General features: G+C 33.5%; 1 protein-coding gene across 3 annotated transcripts; it reads left to right on the forward strand.

Annotated features, from left to right (window-relative positions):
• Positions 1-6,980: 6,980 nt before the first annotated feature.
• Positions 6,981-18,628, forward strand: LOC119633955 (protein O-mannosyl-transferase TMTC2). Of its 3 annotated transcripts, none has more exons than XM_038027806.1 (9): positions 6,981-7,450; positions 10,885-10,971; positions 13,536-15,400; positions 15,469-15,583; positions 16,900-16,985; positions 17,066-17,454; positions 18,002-18,086; positions 18,146-18,303; positions 18,358-18,468. In XM_038027806.1, exons 2-9 carry the CDS (start codon positions 10,886-10,888, stop codon positions 18,382-18,384), a joined length of 2,811 nt encoding a protein of 936 aa, XP_037883734.1. In that variant the 5' UTR covers positions 6,981-7,450; position 10,885; the 3' UTR covers positions 18,385-18,468. The 3 variants fall into 3 exon arrangements, with proteins under 3 accessions (XP_037883734.1, XP_037883735.1, XP_037883733.1); XM_038027807.1 differs by having other exon boundaries at positions 18,376-18,468; XM_038027805.1 differs by having other exon boundaries at positions 6,983-7,450; positions 18,372-18,628.
• The last annotated feature ends 4,817 nt before the right edge of the window (positions 18,629-23,445 follow it).

Here is a 23,445-nt window from a genome sequence, read left to right on the forward strand (position 1 = left end):
CATCAATTTTTCAACCAAAAATTCCAGTTTTCATTCTTCAATTTTCATTTTTGGTGTTTTAACTTTTTTTTTTAAATTTTTATTGTTTATTTTGCAATTTTCAGCAACATTAGTTACTTCACAAACTCGCACTTCACTAAAAATTTCTTTCACTCGTCATGAAAAAACCGTTGCCGGTTCAAATATCGAAAATACAACGTTTTCTCATGCAATAGTGTTGCCCTAAAAAATGCAGTGCTAGCGCACGTTAACGCGTAAAAACAGAGGTGTTAGGATATTTTAAAAGCAAATCTAAGATGTTGAGGCGTAAATGTAGAGATGTGCACAGTTATAAGAATTTATAAAGAATTATATAGGACTACAATTTAGGATTGGCGTAATGAATTAAACGCAGCTTCTTGCGGCTTTTTCCAAGCCACCTTGATTCTGCCTCGCTATTTTGTAAAGATTATCATTACCACTTCCAAAAAATATCTTGCCATCATTTTGCCCAATGCATTTAATAAGCGCCGTATACTATACACAATAAAGTTTACTTTGCCCTGGCCCGTAATAGTTCCTTTTTCTAAGTTTCGAAATGATTTTGCATGTGCTTGCTGAGATAAGCCGCTTGACTGTATGATTTCCCATGTATATGGCTTGGAAATTAGTGTGTCCTGTGTCGAGCTAAGTGGTTAGAACGTGGACGATGATGAGTTAACCTCAACTTGAGGATTTTTGGTCATCTTTACGAGACAGGAAACTATTCCTTTGAAAGTAATTTTCATAATGAATGTTGTGACTTTTGCGATTCTTTTCAAGTTGCGTTTTGCTAGAGGAGAATAGAAAATCATGGTATAGTTATGCCATCTATTGACCGGTGTGAACTGCATGACCGGCAGTATAACTCTTCTTCTATTTTTAGTAGTGTGTTTATCAAACACGTAAGAAGCATCGCTAAACTATTTATCTTGTCAAAAGCAATAGCGTAATGCTTTTTAAGAATTCATTAAGAATTAAGCAATGGTCGTAAACGTTTTACAAAAAAGCAGAAGAACTTTTATTAACAGATATTATTAACAATGATAGGCTATATTTTAACAGATATTGGCCTTTTTTTTAAAGAGAGTGGCGCGTTGTAACATGGTTATTAGCTTTGTCAATTTTTTAAGAAGGCAGATATCTTATCTAAAAAATCGTGTTGTTAGTAGATGATTAAAAAAATTTAAAAATTGAAAGTTTAAAATGAATAGCAGAGCGACGGCTTTGAAATTTAACAGATTATTCCACTACCGGTTTCCCCCTCTTAACAGATTATGCCACTACTGCTTTGCCTTTTTAACAGAGAATTTAGCTACTGCTTTGTTTAATTTGATAATAAAAATTACGGCGGTCTACTTTTAGGCTAATTTGTAAAAAATTATTATTATTGTTATTATAAATTAGGAAAGGCCAGTTTGATTTTCCCAATGACAAATCAAAGCGGTTGAAAAAGTGTTTGTTGCTATAAGCTCCAACTAGACGATGGGTCATTTAAGATTACATTTTGGATTTAATGACAACAAATGCTTTTGGCGAAATTTGGGGACATTTAAAGTCGAATACGCGGTTTGTTTTGATTCATCATTAAGAGTATCATTGGTCTGTTGACATAAAAATTGCTTTGAATCATCTTGAGGAAGAACCGATTGACTTAATACAATATTAGCATCGCTTCGTTCATCGTCGTCAACTTTTATATTCGACTTTTTCGCATCTACTGACAATTTGCCGCTCCATCTGGGGTAATCTCCTTCTACTTTCCTGCTTGTTAAAGATGTCTTAAAAGTTTTTTTTTTCAGACAGCATGCTTTGCTTTTTAGAAATAACTTTATTTTTTATACAAACCATATTATCCTCAATATCATCATCACTTTCACTTTGGTGAAAAATTAGCCCGTCGGCAACTAGGGTGGTTTAAGCAATTCTAATTCCCGATCTTTCTAACACTGTAGAGTGTGCATTAACTATATCGGACGGACAAAACTAGATCAATTCTCAAGCGGGCCGACAGACTCCTATACTCTTCTCATTCCATTGTTTCACGGCATTAAGGGGAATTGTCTTATCATCTAATTGTAATTGTATTTTTTCTTCTTTAAAAAAATTAAATATATCTATATACATATATATCTATATACATATATATATATACATATATATGAAAATCATATTTATTAAGAAAGCGAAGAAAAAAATTGATTTTTTTTTTTTTTTTTTGTTATTTATAAGAAAATTAATAATAATCAGAGGACTCCAATTTGTGTAATATAATAATGATTTACGTTATAAAATAAATTAAATTTAAAAGAAAAAGTGAAGACTCAAAATCTAATCCATCTTTGTTTCGTTTGTGTCCGTTTCGATTGTAGCTCGGACCACCAACTGATAGATATCAGTTGGAAAGGCAAATGATGGGTAATGCCAACTTGCGTGCCGTGTTAATAGATCGGATCGATGAGCCCTTGTGTATGTGCACATATTCAAGCATTCATTTCCTTCTATAGTTTTTGTATGCAAATGATAGCGCGGATGCTCAAAATTCGTCAGTGTGTAGTCTTTCAGTGATATAGCAAAATTTCCAGCAATGACGCTTGACGCAATGATTATTTTATGGTTTTTTCTTAAATTTTCTTAAATTTTTCATTTTCTTTATATTAAAGGAATTCCAAGCACAATTTTTTATATATACATAGCTCATGAATCCTTCCAAGATTTCCTATTTTTCTCTTATTCGACTGAAAACATGACTCGACGTGCCTTAATTAGACACACAAACGCTCAGTGACTCAATATTTTTGAAAGAATTTTTAAAATTGAAACCGATCAATTAGTGCTTTCTTCGTCTTTATTTATATTCACTTCAATTTTCGCAATTGTTATGTATGTATGTAACTGATGGAGTTTTGAAAAGTTTCATTCGTATCTCTTTTTTTTCGCCTATCCTGAGTAGGTGCCACGTTTGACGATATCAATACTCATAGAATGTCTTCATTAATATGAACGATTTGTTCATCAAAGATTTTCATTTATTCGGTAATGATGTTATAGTTCGACTGACACACGACCGAAACGTTACATAAAAAGAAAAATTAAAAAAATTCAATGTGAATTGATATAACTGATTAGATGCGAACATATGCCGATATCCATATGATAGCTTCTAGAACACAAACGTTTCATATTGTTCGCTATGGTGAACACTGCTGCTGAACAATAGATTTTTTTTTTTATGAAAATGTATCTTTTACATTTTGTACCCACCAGCGAAGGATGGAAATAATGTTTGCAATATCCAGAAATAGAGTTCAGAGATCCTCTAAAAGATATATATATTCTTGATTAAATACTAAGGTAGCCTAAGCATATCTGTCAATCTATGTAGATTGTGTGGTTCAGCGAAAGTTGAAATTTGTCACAAAGATTGGGAGCTCTTGGAGGCGAGTTGGTATCGAAAATGTGCAAAAGGCGGAGTACACCTTTAACTGCGCGAACTTTTGTTTTCAGCACCCGAAATATGAAGATTTTCATTCATTACTCCTACCCTATAGCAGATATGACGATAACAATTTTTATGTACACACTCTATATGGTATAGTACATGTGCAAAAATGGAGAAAACTAGCCCACGTCCACACAGTGCCTGTTTTTTGTGCATGTGTGTTCAGCAAGGGCTTTGGGTATAAGAAATTCGACTATAGCCGAAAAAAATTTCCCTAAATTTTTTTTATTTTTTTGAACGATCTGTACAATTTATTTTAAGCAGTCAATGGTCGTGGGTTCGAATCTCAAGTGCGGTAGAGTTTTTAATCAAAGCCGATAGCCTTCGATGCTAGTGCTTTTAAGAGTTTAGTCTCTGGCGAAATTAATAATAATAATAATAATAATAATATTTTAAGCAACATAAACTTCAATTGCTTAGGCAATTGTGACAATTTGTATACATAAATATTTGAAAAAAGGAGTTTTTAATTACGTGTTATATGTGTGTTGAGCCTTTGTATATTATCGTTTTTTAATAAAATGCAAAAAACGTAAAGTAGATTAGGAAATTTTTAATAGAACAGATGGTTACTTAATTTTACGTGTCCACCTAATTGCTCCGATCCTGCATTCCCCGTATCTTTGTCTTTTCGCCATGTGCATTCCCTCTAGGCATGCATTAGGTCCATCTCTTTGGCCAACCATTGCTACACCCATAGAGAGGTTCATTTGCTTGGCACCTTTTCTTTTTGCCTCCTCAACCCCCTTTTAACATATCGCAGCTTTTCCTTCCGCAAATGCTGTTTTGTGTATGTATGCCGTCATTATGAAATATATATATAACAATATATATAAATAAGGTAATAACACACACACACACATATATATATATATATATATAAATTATATAAATATAAAATAAATCCGTAATAAAAAAAAATATAACAAGTAGGGAAAATAAATTTAGTGTGGACCGAACGCATCAAAAAACTCCTCATCAACATTAATTTAAACAAAAGTGATGACGATTGCTTATGGAAAGCAATCGAAAATGCTGCTTATGTTCTATTTACAGAACAAAGATATCTGTGTTAAAGGTGAAAATGAAAGATTCAGGCTATGTATAAGGGCTTAAGCTAGACCCACCTTTTATTATATTATATATCGGTTCAGAAGAATAATCTGTCTGTCCGTCTGGTGTCTGTTTATGTGAATTTATGTTCAAGCTAAAGGTCGCAATACTTTAGATATTTTGACGAAATTTGGTACCGTGACATGTTTTCACCCAAAGACGAACACTATTGAAAATAATTTGGATCATTCCATATTTTCGACTACTGCCCATATAACGACCTACCCTAAAAAGTCGTTGTAAAAGTGACTAAATGGTAGCATTTCTACTTTGGACCGGCTGTGGCAAATTTTTGAAATCGCCTCTCATATGATGCAAACTGAAGTGCATACGTCCAAAATGTATCATTTTCAATGCTTCATAATGAAAATTATATCATAATAACGATTTAACATAAAAAAATTAACTGTGCCAAATTTGGACTATCTCGGTCTTTTTTTTTTGTTTGAATCCTACCCTAATAAGAATTTTCGCGAAAATTCATGCTTTGCAGAACAGAAATCTCTAAGTTTGAATATGTGGTGATGAAAATTGACCCATAAAGTTGTAGTAATTTCATTCAAAAATGAACTCTACAAAATTTGGACCGTTTACGCCTATTTTTGAGTCCTGCCCTAAGTAAGGATTAAACTTTTACTACATTAGATCGCATTTTTGGTTAGTAGTCATTTTGTGGATGATATTTTGATCATAATTTATGCAAGTGTGATTAGTAGTCATATTGTGGATGGTATTTTGATCATAATTTATGCAAGTGTGGTTAGTAGTCATATTGCAGATGGTATTTTGATCATAATTTATGCAAAAATTGTTGAGTTTTTTTTTTTTTGTAATCAATGCAAAAGAAAAAAATCGCTAACGAATTTCAGAGAGAAATCAAAGCAAATCAAAGCATTTTACAAGTGTTTTTGACAAATTTAAAAATTAATATAAAATTGTATAAATATTCTTTATGTAGGGTAAGGGAGTGTCCAAAAAAACAAAGCATTAATAATTTTTATTATGTTAACATTTAGAAATTGGTTGTATAAGAGACGAACTTTAAAAAATATAAGAAAATTGTAAGACATTAACCTTTAGTGCATTTTATTAATGTTTTTATAAAAAGAACACTGCGCGGTGTTTCAGAATTTTGCTTTGAAAAAATAATTTTTTTCTCGTATAAGGAGGAGGTATGCTTATTTGCTTAATAACACATTAATAATTAAAGTTTACAATTTAATGCGAAATTATTTAAAAAAAGAAAAAACAAAAACAAAACAAATAATTGTTTATACAACGTAGCTGATACATGAGAAAGGCGTTTTTCTAATTTCACTTACATGCTTTTTAACCGTGATAGGATAATAATAAGAATCGCCTTGGACCGTAGCGTCGTTAGCTACAATAAGACATTCAGTTTTAAAACTAATTGTAATAATTAAAAACATCTTTATGGATATGAATATATGAATATGAATATATCCACCTCCTACGCCGGTAATAATGCCATGTTAGCAAGCCAGCAATGCCTGATTTTCTTAAATAACGTTTCGGCATATATTTATGGCAATATGGTTTTGTGGAATTAATGTCGATTTTTGTGGAATTAATGTCGGTTTCTGTGGAAGTAATGTCGGTTTCTGTGGAATGAATTGCTAACTAGAACGCGTGAGGGAGAAAAATGCACACAGGATATGTTATTTTACTTTATCGTAAAATAACGGTAAATAAATATCGGGAATTTTTTCAAACGTGACATACAATGTCAAGTATGTTAATGTTAAGTAAAGTAAAGTTAAGCATTAAAGAGTGTCTGTTAATAAAATTTAGTGTACATTCTTACACATAAAAAAAAAATGTTTGCCTTACAGACTTTATCATTTATTTCATCGAATTTACTTTAATTTCTAACTGTTTACTCGGTTTGCATCATTATTTTTTGAATGTTTTTGAGTCGTTCGCTATTTCAAATGTATATTCAATATACAAACAAGAAGGCGAAGACGTTAAATCCAATGTTATTATTATTAACATTGCCATTAGAATTAAACTCACCACGCGCTGTACATTTAAATTTGATTTATATAAATATGTAGGCATGTTGGGGAGAAAATTCTTTGACTTTCTTACTTTTACCACTGCCCTTTTAAGAACTCTGAGCACATTTACTATATAAAGTATATAACAAGAGCATAAAATTTTAGTCGCTATTTTACATTTATTTAGAAAAGTCATTGAAAGGAGGAAAAATTTCGAATTAGAAAGAAAAATAATTTTACAATACCTTATTGCAAAGCAATTAATAATGATATTAAAAAATAAGCATAAAAAAGAATCTGTTATCTATAAACTGTTTAATTTTTTATCGCTTAACTTGATTTGATTTTCTCAAAGTTTCTATTCCAATTTGAAATCCCTAATGTTTTTCGTCGTTTATGGTGAGACCTTTGCATGGATGCAATCGGTTTTTTATCTTCGGTAATTGTCCTGTATTGTCGTGCAAATTTTAGAGAAAATTGACTAAAGAATCGGAAGGGTTGAATTGAGAGAAAATGAGAAGTGTTTGAGATTTTATTAACAAACAAAAGCATAACAAGGCGAAAAATCGTAGTGTTTAATAAAAAAAAAAATGTGAAATATGTGCTGATGTTTTTAACTATTTATGTTTTGTTATATGAGTTCGATTGGTGAGACGTTTTGTATGGTGCGGTACAAAAGTACGATTTCATACAATATTGCAACGTTTATTTTTCAATAAGTGTACCGAACCAAACAACAGTAAAGACACGAATGCACATGCACATGTATTCATATATATCAACATATAACAATAAAGTGAGTTTTCTAAAGTGTGTTATCTAGTGTTAATGCAGGCACTTAACAGAGGAAATAGCGTCCATTTAATTTAGTTCACTTTTTCAATCAAAAAAATTTTCACAATTCTGCACAAATTCTTTTAAACGCCATTATGATTGTGTTTTTTCATTTTGTTTCCATTTTACGCTTAGTGCAATTAATTTTTATTGGTTTAGCGATTTCCCTAAGAAATATAACGAAAAATGCAAGTGCATTCTATAGCCGAGATTAGAGTATCGAGCTTTTGTAACGGTTTCATGAGTTTTGTTTACTTCGCTTGATAGCGGTCACGGGTTACACATTAACAAACTACGAAGTTGCTACTTTTCACTTTTAAACTATGCCAATTTTACATAATATAAGCCTGATAGTTTTTTTTTTTTTTTAACTAATTTCTTTAACATAATTGTAATTTTTTGTCGCTTTGACTGGAAATTATAATGAAACGACATTGTTCACATCTTTTCCTAAACAAAAATATGAGATGACCTGCGCCCCTTGTCATTTTCTATTGCTTGCAAAACCTAATAAGAAAATAGGACTTTGTACCTTTGTATATTAGGATTAAAATCGGAAGATGGAAAGGATGAAAAGGAAAGTATTCTAGAAACTTTTTTTGCAAGCAACAAGTCAATGAAAGATACCGCATTTGTCTATGTTAAGTTCTTCCATACCAAAAATAGCAGGGCTTACATTTAGGAGCGAGAATATTTACTGTTTGATCACGCGTACTATTCTTTGCTAACTCACTTCATTTCTGGCATTTGCTGGGCGAACAATAGCCTTCAGCATAGCCTTCATTCCGACTAAACTAATAAGAAACATGCTCAAGTTAAGAATTTCTACATTATTATCGTCATAGGAATAAAATTAACAAATCTAGCATTAAGCTAACTACAACTGAAGAGTTCCTTGCAATATCTAACTCCACGCATATATATCATATCTTAAATTGCTTTACAGAATGCTCTCTATAAGCTTGGCATGATTCGGAACACATACTTATAGCTTCCTCTACCTTTGTACATGTGGTATAAAGATTATACAGTACTTGATGTGCTGGTAAATGCATTGAAAAAAAACGTTTGAAATGATCAAAACACAAGTAAAGACAAATTAAAAGCATCATACACCACATCACGCAGAAGTTGTTCGTATAACGATTTTTCAAAGTAAGTCGTTCATTAGCGTTCAATGTAATGTATAAAGTTTCTTCAAAATACTTGAAAACTTGCGGCTTGTAGATTAAATATGTGTACTGTTTAATCCCTCAATGAAATCGGGTGAGGTAAATATATTTAGCCAGCGCGGAATTCGTAATTGATTTAAATTAAAACACATGCGAAGCACATGTTCGACAGATTAAGCTTGGCAAAAAAATGCAAGTCATCCCCAAATCCACATAAACAAATTAAAAATTGACTTAAAAAAACAATACTGGGAAAGCCCCAAAACTTGAAAATAATTTTCCTTCTTTCAAATTTCTTTACGATCAACGCATATTGACGAGCGGTTTTGCATTGAAAAGACATGTACCATCGTTTTACAACATAATTAGCTCATTGGATATTTATTTATTTATTTATTTATTTATTTTAATTCTACTTATACATGAAACTCAACTAAACGAATAACAGTCGAGTTCAATTGGCACTTAAAGCAAAACTTATATTAAATTAATAATAAAACTTAGTATAAGTACAATAAAACAAATAAGACGGAAAAAAAAGAAAAAAAGTATGTACACAACCAGCATAGCGCCACACTTACAACCGGTACAGGAACAAATTGCAAATGAACCCCTAAGCCATCGCAAACATGCACAAAGCGCGTTTTCTTGGAAAAATCTGGAGGAGGATTTTGTTATTAATTTACACCATCCCAAGACTTTTTTGTTAAGCACCACTTCAATACCCATAATTAAGAACATTAAGTCGACAAAACATTATAAAAGAAATGAAAATGACAAGATAAGCTTACATTGCAGATGCAAAGTGGGCCAAATTTTCATACCTCGTCATTTGCTATTTGTTTGCGTCATGATTATCTTAACAAATAATATTTTCTATGTGGAGTCCAGTTGTAGGCCTACTCAACTTATTACTTCGTTCTTCTTTTTTACAACGTACGTTAGGTTGGGAAATGACTTGTTGTACTCCCAGGGTTTACCACAGACTGCATTGGATCCAGCATAGTCTTCACCGTCTGATATTGGCTTTCATCCATACCTTTGATTACCGTTTAATCTCTAAAAGGAAATGATTGACGCAGCTCGATTCCTAATAACAAGCCGATGTTCACTTGAATGTTTTCTTAGATGCTAACAAAGACTAGTTCGATCATTAGAAACAAATGAATGAGTCATTTACCACAAATCGTTGCTGCTTTTAAAACAGAACTTCTTGCAAGAGAAATGGTTTTTCAAGAAGAGTAATCCATGCATCAGGAACAATAACTTGTTTAACTTGTTTCGACTCCACAATCGCACATATTTAACGAAAATAATTAATTAAAGTGAAATTATTGAGAAGCTCGTAGCGTTGATGTGCATGTTACATGTTGGTATCATATTGTTCACTTTCTTTTCTGGCGTCGAAGCCTTTGTCTTTTTTTAATTCCAATTCCGGAAAGTACACTTGTCAGATGAAACACTATTGCACTTTCTGTTAATTTATTATGAATGATTCACATAATGATGTCTACTAGTTTTTGCGAGAAAGTCAATGCTTCACAGAAAGAGGTCTAAACTCCCTGACGTACCCTAAAGATACTCGGCTTGTGCACACTGAACGCCAGGCATATTGTCACAATTATACCCATTGGTACAAAAATGCTCTACTACCAGGAGATCAATAATTATTGACTAAAAATTACTATTTAAGCAAATTTTATAATCGGGTCTCAGAAAAGTTTCTTAACAAAGCGTCCTGCTTATGCGGTCATTTTGATTAGTTTTGTCGCACATTGATTTATTATAATAGACATATGACCATTCCTGTGTACAAGTTAAGCAAACCCATTTAAAGTTTATCACAAATGCTGAATAATTTCGCATTGAATAATTATGCACGTTTACATAAACACACATATTTTTAAATATGTAAATGTCGCATAATCGGTGCATGCAAAAAAATTCTACGGCTCAGTCTATAATTATAGTCAGATACATGAGGAAAAAAAATTTTTCTTTTTTAAATTGACAAATTGACTAATTTATGAAATTATTGTCAGCATGTAAAACTTGGTGTTTTATTAACTGAATTAAAATTGAGCTTAGGACTTTGTACACCATATATGTAGAATCATGTCGGAGGTTGCATTTCTGTTTGCTTTGCTCATTTGCCTCTTTTATAGAATGTTATCAATACTATTGTATGTTAATAATATGTTTGTTTTTTTCTTTCTTTTTTCAGCATGGATTATATTAGCCTTGGATGCTGCTCTTTGGCCTTCATACTGTATCTGAATACATTAAATTCAGGTTTTGTCTACGATGATAGGTGAGTTTTCTCATACGAAAACGATTAAAAGCGATACCGGCGATAATCGTTACACGATATCATATTGAGAGAGATAACGATAAAAAGTGTTATATAACGTGTTGGCGTGAGATTCTGATTCAATCTGATCGTAACAAGCTGTTGGTCCATTCTTTTGCGAGCTCTTGTTAAAATATTTAAAAATATTACGATATACTCAAGGCCTTCGGAAGTGAAATGAATAGTAGATCAGTGAACACACTGTTCGGTAGTCAAACAATGAACATGTCCAAATTAGTTGGAAAGTTACAAAAATTGAATCCAAAAGAACAATTTATCTTAAACTGTTACAAATCTGTGGCCAATTTTGTATGTGTGCCTGTCGAAACGCAGATTGCTTGAAAGGTTGCGATGTGTTTGATTGTATGCTTGACTTTGTTTTATTGCACTTACTTTTCAGTTTTATTTGGTTGCAGAAAAGGCTGAGAATGTTAACGTGTCTCATATCCTGCACGAAGTGTGAATAACGTTTGAAAATTCTTTCTTCCAAAAGCGCAACTATTTTCAATAGAATGCTCACCATATACACTCACTCTGGGAATACTTACCATCTAATTAGCTTTTAAGTATGAATTAATATTTCAATAGAACTTTCCGTTCAAACTAATTCTAAAAAAAAAAAAAAAACAACGAGTGAAAATGATTGATTTCCATTTTGGGAGCTTTCAACAACGTCCTATAGCTAGCTTCATGCCAGACGCAAAACTGGAAATTTCTCGCAGTAGTTAGAAATGATCATGAACAAGTGTATCAGCATCAATTTTAATGATTGATTTTATGCTCTATACAATCACACAAAAGGTGTGACTTGAAAAAAACAAATTTTTCAGCGAATATAGGCATCAAAGAACCAACTATGACGTAAAGAAATCTTCACAACTACCATGGACGCATCTGTCACATGTCACGAGCCTTATACGATGATAATTGAAAACTTTATTAATCGATAAAATTATAATATCGTAACACATCACAACGTACAACTTTCTTTGACCTTTTTCTGCTTTCTAAATGCTCTTGCAAAATCTTCAGCTCTGTCTCATCAATTGCAATCAAGTCACACACAGCTTCCCATTTGTGCAGAATATTAGGAGAAGTTGAGCTAAAACTCAAATATTTATTTGTGTTATATTCGAGTTCGATACGCAACATGTTGAAAACGCGAACTTTTAATAACGTTTTCGTACACATAAAATCTCTCTCTCTCTCTCTCTCTCTCTCCGTTAAACAAGAAAATCTAGGCTGAAGGGACAGAATGCTTACATCAAATGCCTGAATAATTGATGGAAGTCGTTGGTATTTTTTAGTAGTTAGAGTAAGCTGTTGGACATTTCATTCTGTACGCGACTATTTTAGTTGAAGGGTACCAGCCGTGGGGAGATAATAATTAAAATGATCGCAATCTGTAATTAAACAGTCGACAAGGTTTTCCATACTAAACCGGAATAGGCGAGAAGAGGCAAATGAAATTATAAATGCCACTCGCGCTGAAGAAATGTCGTTAGCCTTTTTCATATCAGCGATAATGTTGAAAGTAACTAAACCAAGAAGTTCTAATCATCAGTCATAGTTGTTAAGTTTAAAAAAAGCGAAGGCATTTAATATAATTTTGCGGAATTTTGTCGTTAACATTAAGGGATGCTCACGACATCAGGGAGAGATGGAAATGAACTGTTTTTGCTGCTCGACTATGGCGGGAATGTTACTCAATCCACGCCGCAAAATTATTCTCCCCTTCAGTATCCCTTTCTCTCTCTCTCTCTCGCTCTCTCTTTCTATAATTTCATGCCATTAAAATAAAAAATTCGTTTGCGAGGAGTTGATCAACTGATTTGAACACTGCACCGTTGTAAACTTTCCATTTTCTCTAATCCAATGGCCCTCTACATACACTCTAGATACAATTTGTGCAATTTAGGTGTAGGCATAAACATTTCCCATGGTTTTCCACTCACCATGCCGTACACCTTACATTAATTAAAACTGGAATATGGCCGAGCTATAGTGAGTGCACGACCAAGAAAGGCATAACGCTTACCGATGGGACACAATTTTTTTTTAGTCTACCGACCACATGCTGCACCTCTACCTCTGTCTGCCCTGTTTTATATACGTATAGAGGATATGTTCTGAGCGATTTGTCGGATTTAAAAAAAAATTTATTTATTTGCGCAATTTATAGTCTATCCATGAGGTAATTGGCAATTTGAGACATGAAGTCATACACACACAATCAATCAATCGGTTTATTCGATTAAATAAAATAATTTAGATTAACCAAAGGATCCGCTTTTTACAACAGTTCGCTCCCCTTGTGTAAACATTTCCGAACGTATCAAAAGAAAGGATACGGTAATGCGGCAGCGGTGAATAGGAAGGATCGAGTAAGGTCGATTTGTCGGTGCTAACTTTGCCGATGACACCTATCAATATATGGATTATCAATATCAATCCAATTGTTGAATAGATTACGCAATATCCGAATGCATTCCGCTTTAATTACATATATATTTGTACTTTTACAGGCGTGCTATATTATCGAACATGGATGTTTCAGGCAGTAGTTCTTGGCAGAATGCTTTTGTAAATGATTTCTGGGGGACAGCATTGACCGATTCGGGTTCTCATGGATCGTATCGGCCGTTATGTGTGCTTTCGTTTCGTCTCAATTTTATTTTAAGCGGATATTCCCCATGGGGGTTTCACTTAGTTAACAATATGTTGCATTGCGTAGCTACAGGCTTAGTTGTCAAGGTGGCAAGGCAACTATTGTCTTCTATGTGGGGAGTGATAGTGACGGGAACGCTTTTTGCTGTCCATCCCATACACACTGAAGCAATAGCAGGAATAGTGGGACGTGCTGATGCGGCCACCTCGATATGCTACATGTTGGCGTTTTTAGCTTATCTACGACACATGAATTGGCGAATCCGAAACGATCAACGTCAATGGTTAGCTTTAGCCTTTGCTATTATAACGTCTGTTATCGCGCTGCTATTCAAAGAAACGGGTATCACTGCTCTATTATTATGCGTAATATTTGACTTGATATGCACTCTTTGCGGACAATGTGATAAGAATCGACTGCGATCTATTTGCATCGTTCTTTCATCGCTCGTGTGCGTCGCATATAGCCGTTTGGCGTTAATTCCAAAACCACAAACTTCGTTCTCCTCGGCAGATAACCCTATTTCAAAAACGACTTCAGCGTGGACGCGACTATTAACCTTTATTTATTTGCCAGTTTTCAATTTTAAATTACTCGTCAGCCCGCACGTTCTCAGCTTTGATTGGGGAATGGATGCTATACCTCGCATTATTTCGATTTTCGATGAACGCAATATATTGAGCATAACATTTTATAGTGCTATAACCTATTTGATATGGTATAGTTATCAGGCGTTGCTTGTCAGACGAAAATGTGGCGCAGGCAAACAAAGGCCGCAAACTTATGCAGTTAATGGTTGTGATCCTGGAAGCCATTATCACTTGCAACCTAAGGTTCAGCGAAAATCACGCACTAAACATAAATATGTTCAACGGCAGTGTCAATCTTCAGAAGGCTTATATGTGATGAATTGTGCCAGCAGCAATGCGTCCTATACCCCAGGAAACAGCACAACAAACTTTTGGAAAAAAGGTTGGCTGCGCCCATATACAAGTGGGCAAATTTGTACGGATTGCAAGCAAGAGATAAACTCTGGACAACATTCCGCTTCATGCCGAGCCTTGAATAATAATAACGTATTGACGTATAACACACCAAATGTACTGAATAGTGAATGTTGTTGTCATCAGTTGATGTCTTCCGGCGGTACAGCAGCGCCACAACTTTTTTCATTAGCATTACAAATAATTGCACGCAGTTCCCGTAGCAGCAGTAGTTGCAGCAATAGTACAACAGCAAGTAATAAAAGTTCCGATAGCAGCGCTTCCTCTACCTATAGCTCTAGCTCTAGTTCATCTAAATCCTCATCATCGCAATTAAGCATTGTCAGTCCATACGAAGACCAGTGGATGCAACATCGCGAATACATATTTTCTCATGCATCAAACAGTTGTGCAAACGCTTGCGTGCTTATTACATCCTTAGCTTTTCTAATACTTCCCTTTCTGCCTGCGACGAACTTATTCTTCTACGTCGGCTTTGTAGTTGCGGAACGTTTACTATATTTACCTAGTGTGGGCTTTTGTTTAATAGTAGGTTTTGGATTAAGCAAAATAATGGATTTCTTAAGAACACGTAGAATGCAGAGAACCAAACAGATGATGATTATAAGTCTGTGCGTGGTACTGTGCACCTTAAGTGCACGGACGGTACTGCGTAATCGGGACTGGAAAGATGAGGAAAGCTTATACCGTAGTGCAGTTAGGGTTAATCCACCAAAAGGTGCGTTAACCATTATAATCTTATAACACATACACTATTACAAGTTAATTTATAACACTTTATAATAGCTCTCGGAAATCTAGGAAGTGTCCTTAGTTCTCAGGCTCGTTATACGGAAGCCGAAGAAATTTTACTAGAAGCTATTAAATATAGACCTAACATGGCTGATGTACATTTTAATTTGTAAGTAAAAGTTTATCGTTTTATTTTTTCAATTTTTTCTTAACCTAAAAGATACATGGAGAGGTCCATATTTTAATAAAATATTTTCTATTTATTATTTTACTATGCTATTCCTTTCTCTCCGATTTCGGGAAATTACTATTTTTCTATTCCATTCCCATTGCTCGTTATATTCCACATTTAAGAGAGCAATAACCGTATTTTAAAACCGAAATCCAATGTTTCCATGACTGGCGTCAACGGTCTCTTTTGGTCGATTGCGTACCCTACTTATGGATTGAATTTTTTTATGTGTTAGTCTTTTAGCTGCTATGGCGCGGTTGAAGAGAGATCACTTTCATTTCCCAAGTCGATCAAATGCCTAAAATTCGTCTCCATGATAAAAGACAGTCGAACCGCGATTTTCGAAAGTAATCCAATATAATAGGTTTGCTAAACGTCATCAGTAAATCTCAGTACGTCATGAAAAGACCTTTCTGTTGATTACCTACGATGATTCTACAATTTCACTGATCGCAACTGATTTGTTTTTATCCGCATTTATGTGGTAAGAATCACCACAGGATTCTTTTCACGTTTCTCTCATGTTCACCTCAACATAATAATCAAACATGATATATATAAATATATATATGAAATTGTGATTGTAACAGAGCGACTTGCTAAGGGGTCCAAAAAATCATAGTCCTTTTGTGAACGTCATATCAACACTCGACACGTTAGACGAGTTATTCTCGGTTGACTCCTTCAATTCTCAAAGCAAGAATCCCTTGCAACTGTCGATTTTTCGATAGACTAAAACTTGTCGATTTTCGAACGTCTTGTTTTTCAAAAAAAAAAAGAGCCAAATAAATAAATAAAAGAATAATAACAATGCCTTTTACTTTTAACTAAACATCTCGAAAAAACCCTCACGCTGCTCGCTACATATCGACTCATATTCTTCGAAAGTGTTAGGTTTATTGTTGTGAATGTGAAATACATTTCTTCAATACTCCAAGAGTTTTACTTTGATGTGTAAAGATCTGCATACCCGGTTTGACTCCACCTAAGATTAGATTACCGGTCAATGTGCTTTAAAACCTATCCGCACTCCTCACGTTTTACATCGGAAGGACAAACATTCGTGTAGGCGAATACACCGAAATCGGATTGAAAGTACATGCAAGTTTCAAACCTTTTTTTTGTTTCGTGGCGAGATGTCTAAAATTTTACGTCAGCGCAAAAGTAATTTTATTATTTCATAGTTTTTCAGTTTAAAAATCATTTCCCGAAAGCAATTATTTTCATACATTTATTGTGGCTTTGATTTGCAGAGGTATTCTATATCAAAATCAGAAGAAATACAGTTTTGCAATAGAAAGTTTTAAGAATGCATTGAACTTTCGTCCAAATTTAGCAGGTATCACATTTAAATATTGTTGCATATATCATGTTGCATTAATAAGAAATTTTTTTGGGCAATCGTTGCTTCTTCTCAAGTGGCCTACTTGAATTTAGGCATATCGCTTATAGCTTTAGGCAAATGTCAAGAAGCCGCTCAAGTTTTGCAGGACGGCTCACGGCTGAATGGCACTGGGGTTCGAGATCGAAATTCTCATGAAAATGCACGCATATCGTCGTACCTGCAGTTGGGAGCTTTGTATGCGGATCAAGGCAAATTGCAACGTGCCCTGGCAGTATATCGTGAAGCTTTACACGAACTTCCGCATAATTATCATATGCGCGATGTTCTCTATTATCGCATAGGTGACATCTTCGGCCGACTACAAAAGTGGGATGAAGCTGAGAAGCACCATCGAGCGGCCTTGAATTTGCGACCTAAGGAAGCGGGCGTTCATCTGTCGTATGGAATAACCTTGGCACGAAATGTAAGTATTCTTCATCTTGAAAAAATTATTCTCTTTTTCCCCTCTTCATTTCCTTCCCGAGCATTGAATACATTGAATATAGAATTCACAACTGATAATATATATAAGTAATTTTACAAAAATACATCTGTTGTTAACATATTAACATGAATTCGTTATTGACGTATCGTACAGCGATACGCATCGGAATTCGTTAGATGCTCTTATATATCTGGACTTCTTAATATTTGTCTACTGATCAATTGGTCATTGACCTTATCGATCATTAAACTTTTGCTCCACAAATTATTTGAATCTTTGCTCGAGCGGATAGTTGCGGTCTAATGTGCGTTAAGTGCAAATCGGCAAAACTTACTCTGCTTTTTGTAGTTTGCGTGTTGTTCTTGTTCTCGGTACTATTTTCCTTTCTACAAATAAAATAATTAAATTTAGGCTGTTCTATTAATATCTGACTATTAACGTATATAACGTATATAACTGATGAAATGCTGAATTTAAACAATCGAGAATGACGTAAGTTTTTATCTTATTTTTGTGATGAATATAGAGCAGCAGGGCATCAGAAGCTGAATTTTGGTTTAAGCGAGCCTTGAAGTTGGCACCTGAGCAGGCTAGCGTTTACCATCATTACGGTAAATATGACTTATCTTTGAAATGTGTGAATGCGTTAAATATATGCATTTATTATTAGCCGAGTTTCTCACATCGCAGTCACGCAATGCGGAAGCAGTCTCCTATCGAGTAAGAGCTGCAAGGCTGGCTCCAAATGATTACTCCTTGGTAGTAGCAGCTGCTACAGCTTTAAGATTAATGGATCGTAAAGTGGAGGCTGAAATATTGTACAGGAAGGTACTTCGAAGAATAACGCTTTTTATCTAAGTGATTTGTGTTTTTTTTGATAAGCTTACCGTTTTTAGGCAGTTCATTTAAGACCTTACGATGCTCATGCACACACCAATCTCGGTGCAATTTTGCACCTCCTTGGGCATACAAGTAAAGCTGCTGCTAGCTACAAAGAAGCTTTAAGACTGCAACCTGGAGATATTACTACATTAAGTAATTTAGCCAAATTGGGACTAAGAAATACAGAATAAACTGCGCACAAAATAATAAAATAGAAAGAAATTAACAAAATTTACTATACTGTAAGTTTTCATACATACATACATACATACATACATACATACATATTTACATTATATATATAAATACATTTATATATATATATATATATATATATATATATATATATATATAGATATGTATGTTTGTGTATATAAATTTGTATTTGTATGTATATGTACATATACATGATATATATATATACATATATATATAAAATTAATTATACATTTATTTTTGTATTTCAAAATGAAAATACATACATATAGACACTTAAAATGATAATAAAAATCGATCATTTAACTCGTTCTTGCCCCTAGTCCAAACCAACCTAATAACAATCTCAAAGCTAAGGATTAATAAAAACTAATTTTGGGCGAAGAAAAAAAGACCAAAAATTTAAAATTTTATATATAGATATATATATATATATATATATATATTTACATATGTATGTATATACAAATATATATATGTATATACATATATATGTATATACATATATATATATATATAAGAATAATTTAAAGTTATCTCATTAGTACGCTTATACGATATGTAAATAAAAATTGTATCATAGTCGAGTTTTCCGTATTAAGGCTAATAGTAGACCAGAATTCAGTTTTGGTAAGTGCGAACGCGGTGAGATTGAGGAGAAGTAGGCAAAATAAGAAAAAATTTCATTTCTCTTGTAAATATTCAAAGGTATATATATATATTTGTACATTAACTGTGTATTTGATAATATTTATACGAAGAAAGAATATGTAAAATATTTTGTAGATAATTTAAATATAAAATATGTGTATTTTATTGAGTTTTGTTTTAAAATAACGATGAACATAATAATAATAATAATAATAATAATAATAATAATAATATTAAGAAAATATGTATTGTTGTGTATTATTGCAAAACCGTAACGAATTATACTCCTTGAAATAAATTATAAAAATTATATTTTTGTGTGTGTGTGTGTGTGTGTATAATTTAATGCGAAAGTCATAATTTTTTTTTTACAGAAGGGTACGTTCTCTTTATTCTTCCGATATTGCTGCACACGATTCTTTTAACGCCTAACAGATATAAGTGATTGCACACTTCCACGCCCTCAATACATGCATACATGCATATTTGAAGGCAACATTTTTTTTCTGTAAGGGAAATCATACACCTATCTTCTATAGGGCAAATGGCATGGACGTATGGGATTGTTGATTAATAAAAAAAAATCGCCAAATTCCTTTTGTCGTCTTCGAACTTCGCCTAAAAATTTCGTTAAGGAAAGAATGAAGAATCAATGAAGAATGAGAAAAACGGATTTATAGAAATTGTTTATTCATTTTGTGGTCGCAAAGTTAAATGTAAATGATACTCGCTCCTGTTTGCGTTTGTCGGTTCCCGTATATGGTGTAAAGAGAACACACTTGATGTTCCTAAAAGAATTTAATGAGTACAAAAACAACTTTTGGGCGTTGTTTTTGAGACGAAAATGCCACTTTCGAGAGGCATTGGAGTTACCGCCGATGATGAACATTCGAGGATCACGATAATTGATTTTTTATGCCCAAAATTATACGATGTCTTTGGCAAGATGGTGTAACACGTCATGCAGATCGTGACAAAATCAATTCATTAAGGAAGAAATTCACTGATCTCTAAAAATGCCAACATAAGCATGCCACAAAGATAATGCGTTATAGAAAAAGAAAATGTATTTATAAAAAACGTGCACATCAAACTACCAAAAGTAAACAGTGCGCAGAATCGCACACATGCAAAAAAAAAATAAAAAAAAAAACTGCAGCGCTAATGCACGCACGAGCAGATATAATACCGTTGAATACACGTGTTCATAGTACGTGATCTTCACCGTTATGCTGTACGTAATTTAGTGATTGTGTTCGTTTCAGTTTCTTTGCTCTCTCTCTCTCTCTTACTCCCTTTATATCGGATGCAGCGACAACGAAGTGCATAGATGTTCCAATATTTTGCCCAAAATTGAGATTAGAAAAATTTTAGGCACTTTTTGTGTTTATGATATCTGATATCACCAGTAGCAGTAATGCTGTTAATTAGCAGCCATTTGACAGCTTGCTCTTTCATTCTTATCATTCGTATACGCACAGATTCTGTTAAGCACAAACATATACAACTATATGTTTCTATGTGAATATGCGCTATAGTATGCATGCATACTGTGCGTATTTTTGAAAAATTCGAACATTATACACATATGTAGTAAATGTAATTTGTTTTCTTTTCATCGTTTATTTTGAAGAAATTTTTGATTATTAAAAAAAATTGTGTTGTATCAATAGATTATTCCTATCTAATGTACAATACTTATTTTATTTACATACTTATTAATTTTATTTGCTTGTATTGCTTATGCACATGGCGGATATTCATATTATCTTATTACTATATTGTTTAAATTCCAGAATTGAACAATTAAATAAATGAATGAAATATTAAAAATTAGTCCTTAGTCCTTAGTCCTTAGTCCTATCTTACGCAATTTAAACAGTTTTTTTCTTTTTCCGAGTAGTATACCCTGAATCGGCACGATGTCGGGGCAGGAATATCGAACACCTGTATGAATGTTTTATTAGCTCTTGCTTGTTTATCAAAATTTTATCAGCTATCTCTTCAGTCGATTTAATAATAATTTCCAAGCACTTTTTCGATTTTTTGCACCATAGGACTGTTAACGCAGTAAACCACGCCATTCGCTTTCTCCATAATCTTATCCAAATTTACTTTCCTAATACTTAATTTACGTTTACTTTCATAATACTCTGCTGTAAACATTTCTTATCGGTGTCGGTATAGTTCAACAATTTCATCTTTGGCGTTTTGTAGACACAGCAGTTTTGCGCTATAAATATGAAAGTTCGCACAGACTTATGAACTCATGGCTACCGGAGGAGCTTAAGTTATTGACCGTCAAGCAAGCTTTACAATTTTGCTCCAGATCTTTAATATATTTAGTACATCATCTTCAATGAATTTTTTTTTTTTCACGAGAATATTTGACTCTTTATACTTTATACTTTTGCTGTCGTATTATTAGTTACGTGGCCAAGACGTACCGCGACCTAGAAGATATATTACAAGCGCCCATGCCCCTAACCCTCCAGTTTTAGTATTCTTATGAATGCCGCCAACTTCTTTGGGTCGATGCACCATACCGTGTCCATTGTAGTAAAGTGGTCGCCAAACATTGGTGTCTGATTCTGCCTATGGCCTCACTATCGCATAGAATATGATAGAACGTTTCGTTCGTGCCTTGACGGAGTTTGCATGAATCGGTATCAAACATGCTCATGTTTTTCAGATGATACCTGAGGGAATTATGGCACGTGTAGAAGTCGGTAAAAAAACGCAGGTCGCTTCTACTTAGTTCCAGTAGTTTGTTTGCCCTATCAGAAGGTTTTATAAATCTTTTTGCTTGCCGTTGTCCTGCATATTGCCATCGGCAGTCTGCGTTCAAGACCTACAGTCTCCCCTCGGTTTCCATTGTCAAATAACCAAGCAACGAAATGAAGTCCACATCATTATGCCTGCCAAGCTCAACCAGTGTTTGAAAGCACTCCACCGCCAGCCTGGATATTATTATGCGCCCCCTTAGGGACTTTCAGACGGCTTGCTTGTCGAAGTATATGCAAAACCGTTATTGTCGTTTTTAACTTTTTTCCGCATATTCTTGTAAAATCTCGCTCGATCGTGAAAGTCAAACGTATTCCACAAATAGTTTTTAGTTCGAAATAAGTATTCTTTTCCAGTAATAGAGTTAAAGCATCGTCTAGCTATTAGAGTGGATATTATAGCTATTTGTGGCCAATATTTCAAAAATATTCGCAGAACATCAAATTTGTATTAGAAAATATATTCTTAATTATGTAATATCTCCAGTTTTTCTTAGACGAAACCCACAAAATATAATATTTCAAAATTTCTATATAGTTTTTTTTTTTATGCCTTATCTAAGTTATTGCATCATTCGTTTCAAATAAATTATTTTGCCGTTATTATTTACTATTTTAACTCGCCATCTGCAGCAAATATATGCAAATATTTTAGCAGGTGCATTAATGCATACGTGAATAAACCTTACCTTTCTCAGAAGAGGCAAATTTTTTATTATATATATTATATTGTTTATTGTCTTATCCAAGTTCAAGTTCTTTTGCAGTGTAATATATTAATTATCTATTTTTTGTGCCTCGCCCTCGCCCTCTGAGACGACGAAAGCATAGCCTTGTATTTACTAAGCATTAATAGAGGTCGTTAAAGTATTCAATACGTCACTGCCATCCCTCGCTAATTTTAATTGTAATTTTGGCAACAAACAAAATTGTTGCTTTCGATGACACTCAACTTCGAAAACTTTCGAATTCCAGTTAAATTTCTCCAAAACAATCAACTTCCAGTATTAAGATTTTAGGATATGTTTCATATCCGACAGCTAAGACACATTCGAAAGAGAAAAAATTGCGAAATAAACTTTTTTTTTGGGAAAATAAATATTTTTTTGCCTTTTATATTTTAGATACAATATTTATGCCCTACATGTGGCATGAATCAATGCTTAGAAGGACCCAACTTTTGTTATACCGAATCATTTTCTGAAACGATCTAAGCATGTCGGTCCATCTACTAATCTTGTAATCTTACGTTCAACGTATAGTTTGCTATTTTTGAATTATTATGGGGAAATTTACTGCAGTGGGTCAAAGTACGTCAACATACGTCAACGCGTAGATTAAACACAAAATTACATGGCCCAAGAGCGGACGGACAGACAAGCTTAGACCGACTCAGAAAGTGGTTCTGAACCGATCAATATAATAAAAGGTAGGTCTA

This window comes from Glossina fuscipes, unplaced genomic scaffold, assembly GCF_014805625.2.
Source record: "Glossina fuscipes isolate IAEA_lab_2018 unplaced genomic scaffold, Yale_Gfus_2 2, whole genome shotgun sequence".
NCBI lineage: Eukaryota > Metazoa > Arthropoda > Insecta > Diptera > Glossinidae > Glossina > Glossina fuscipes.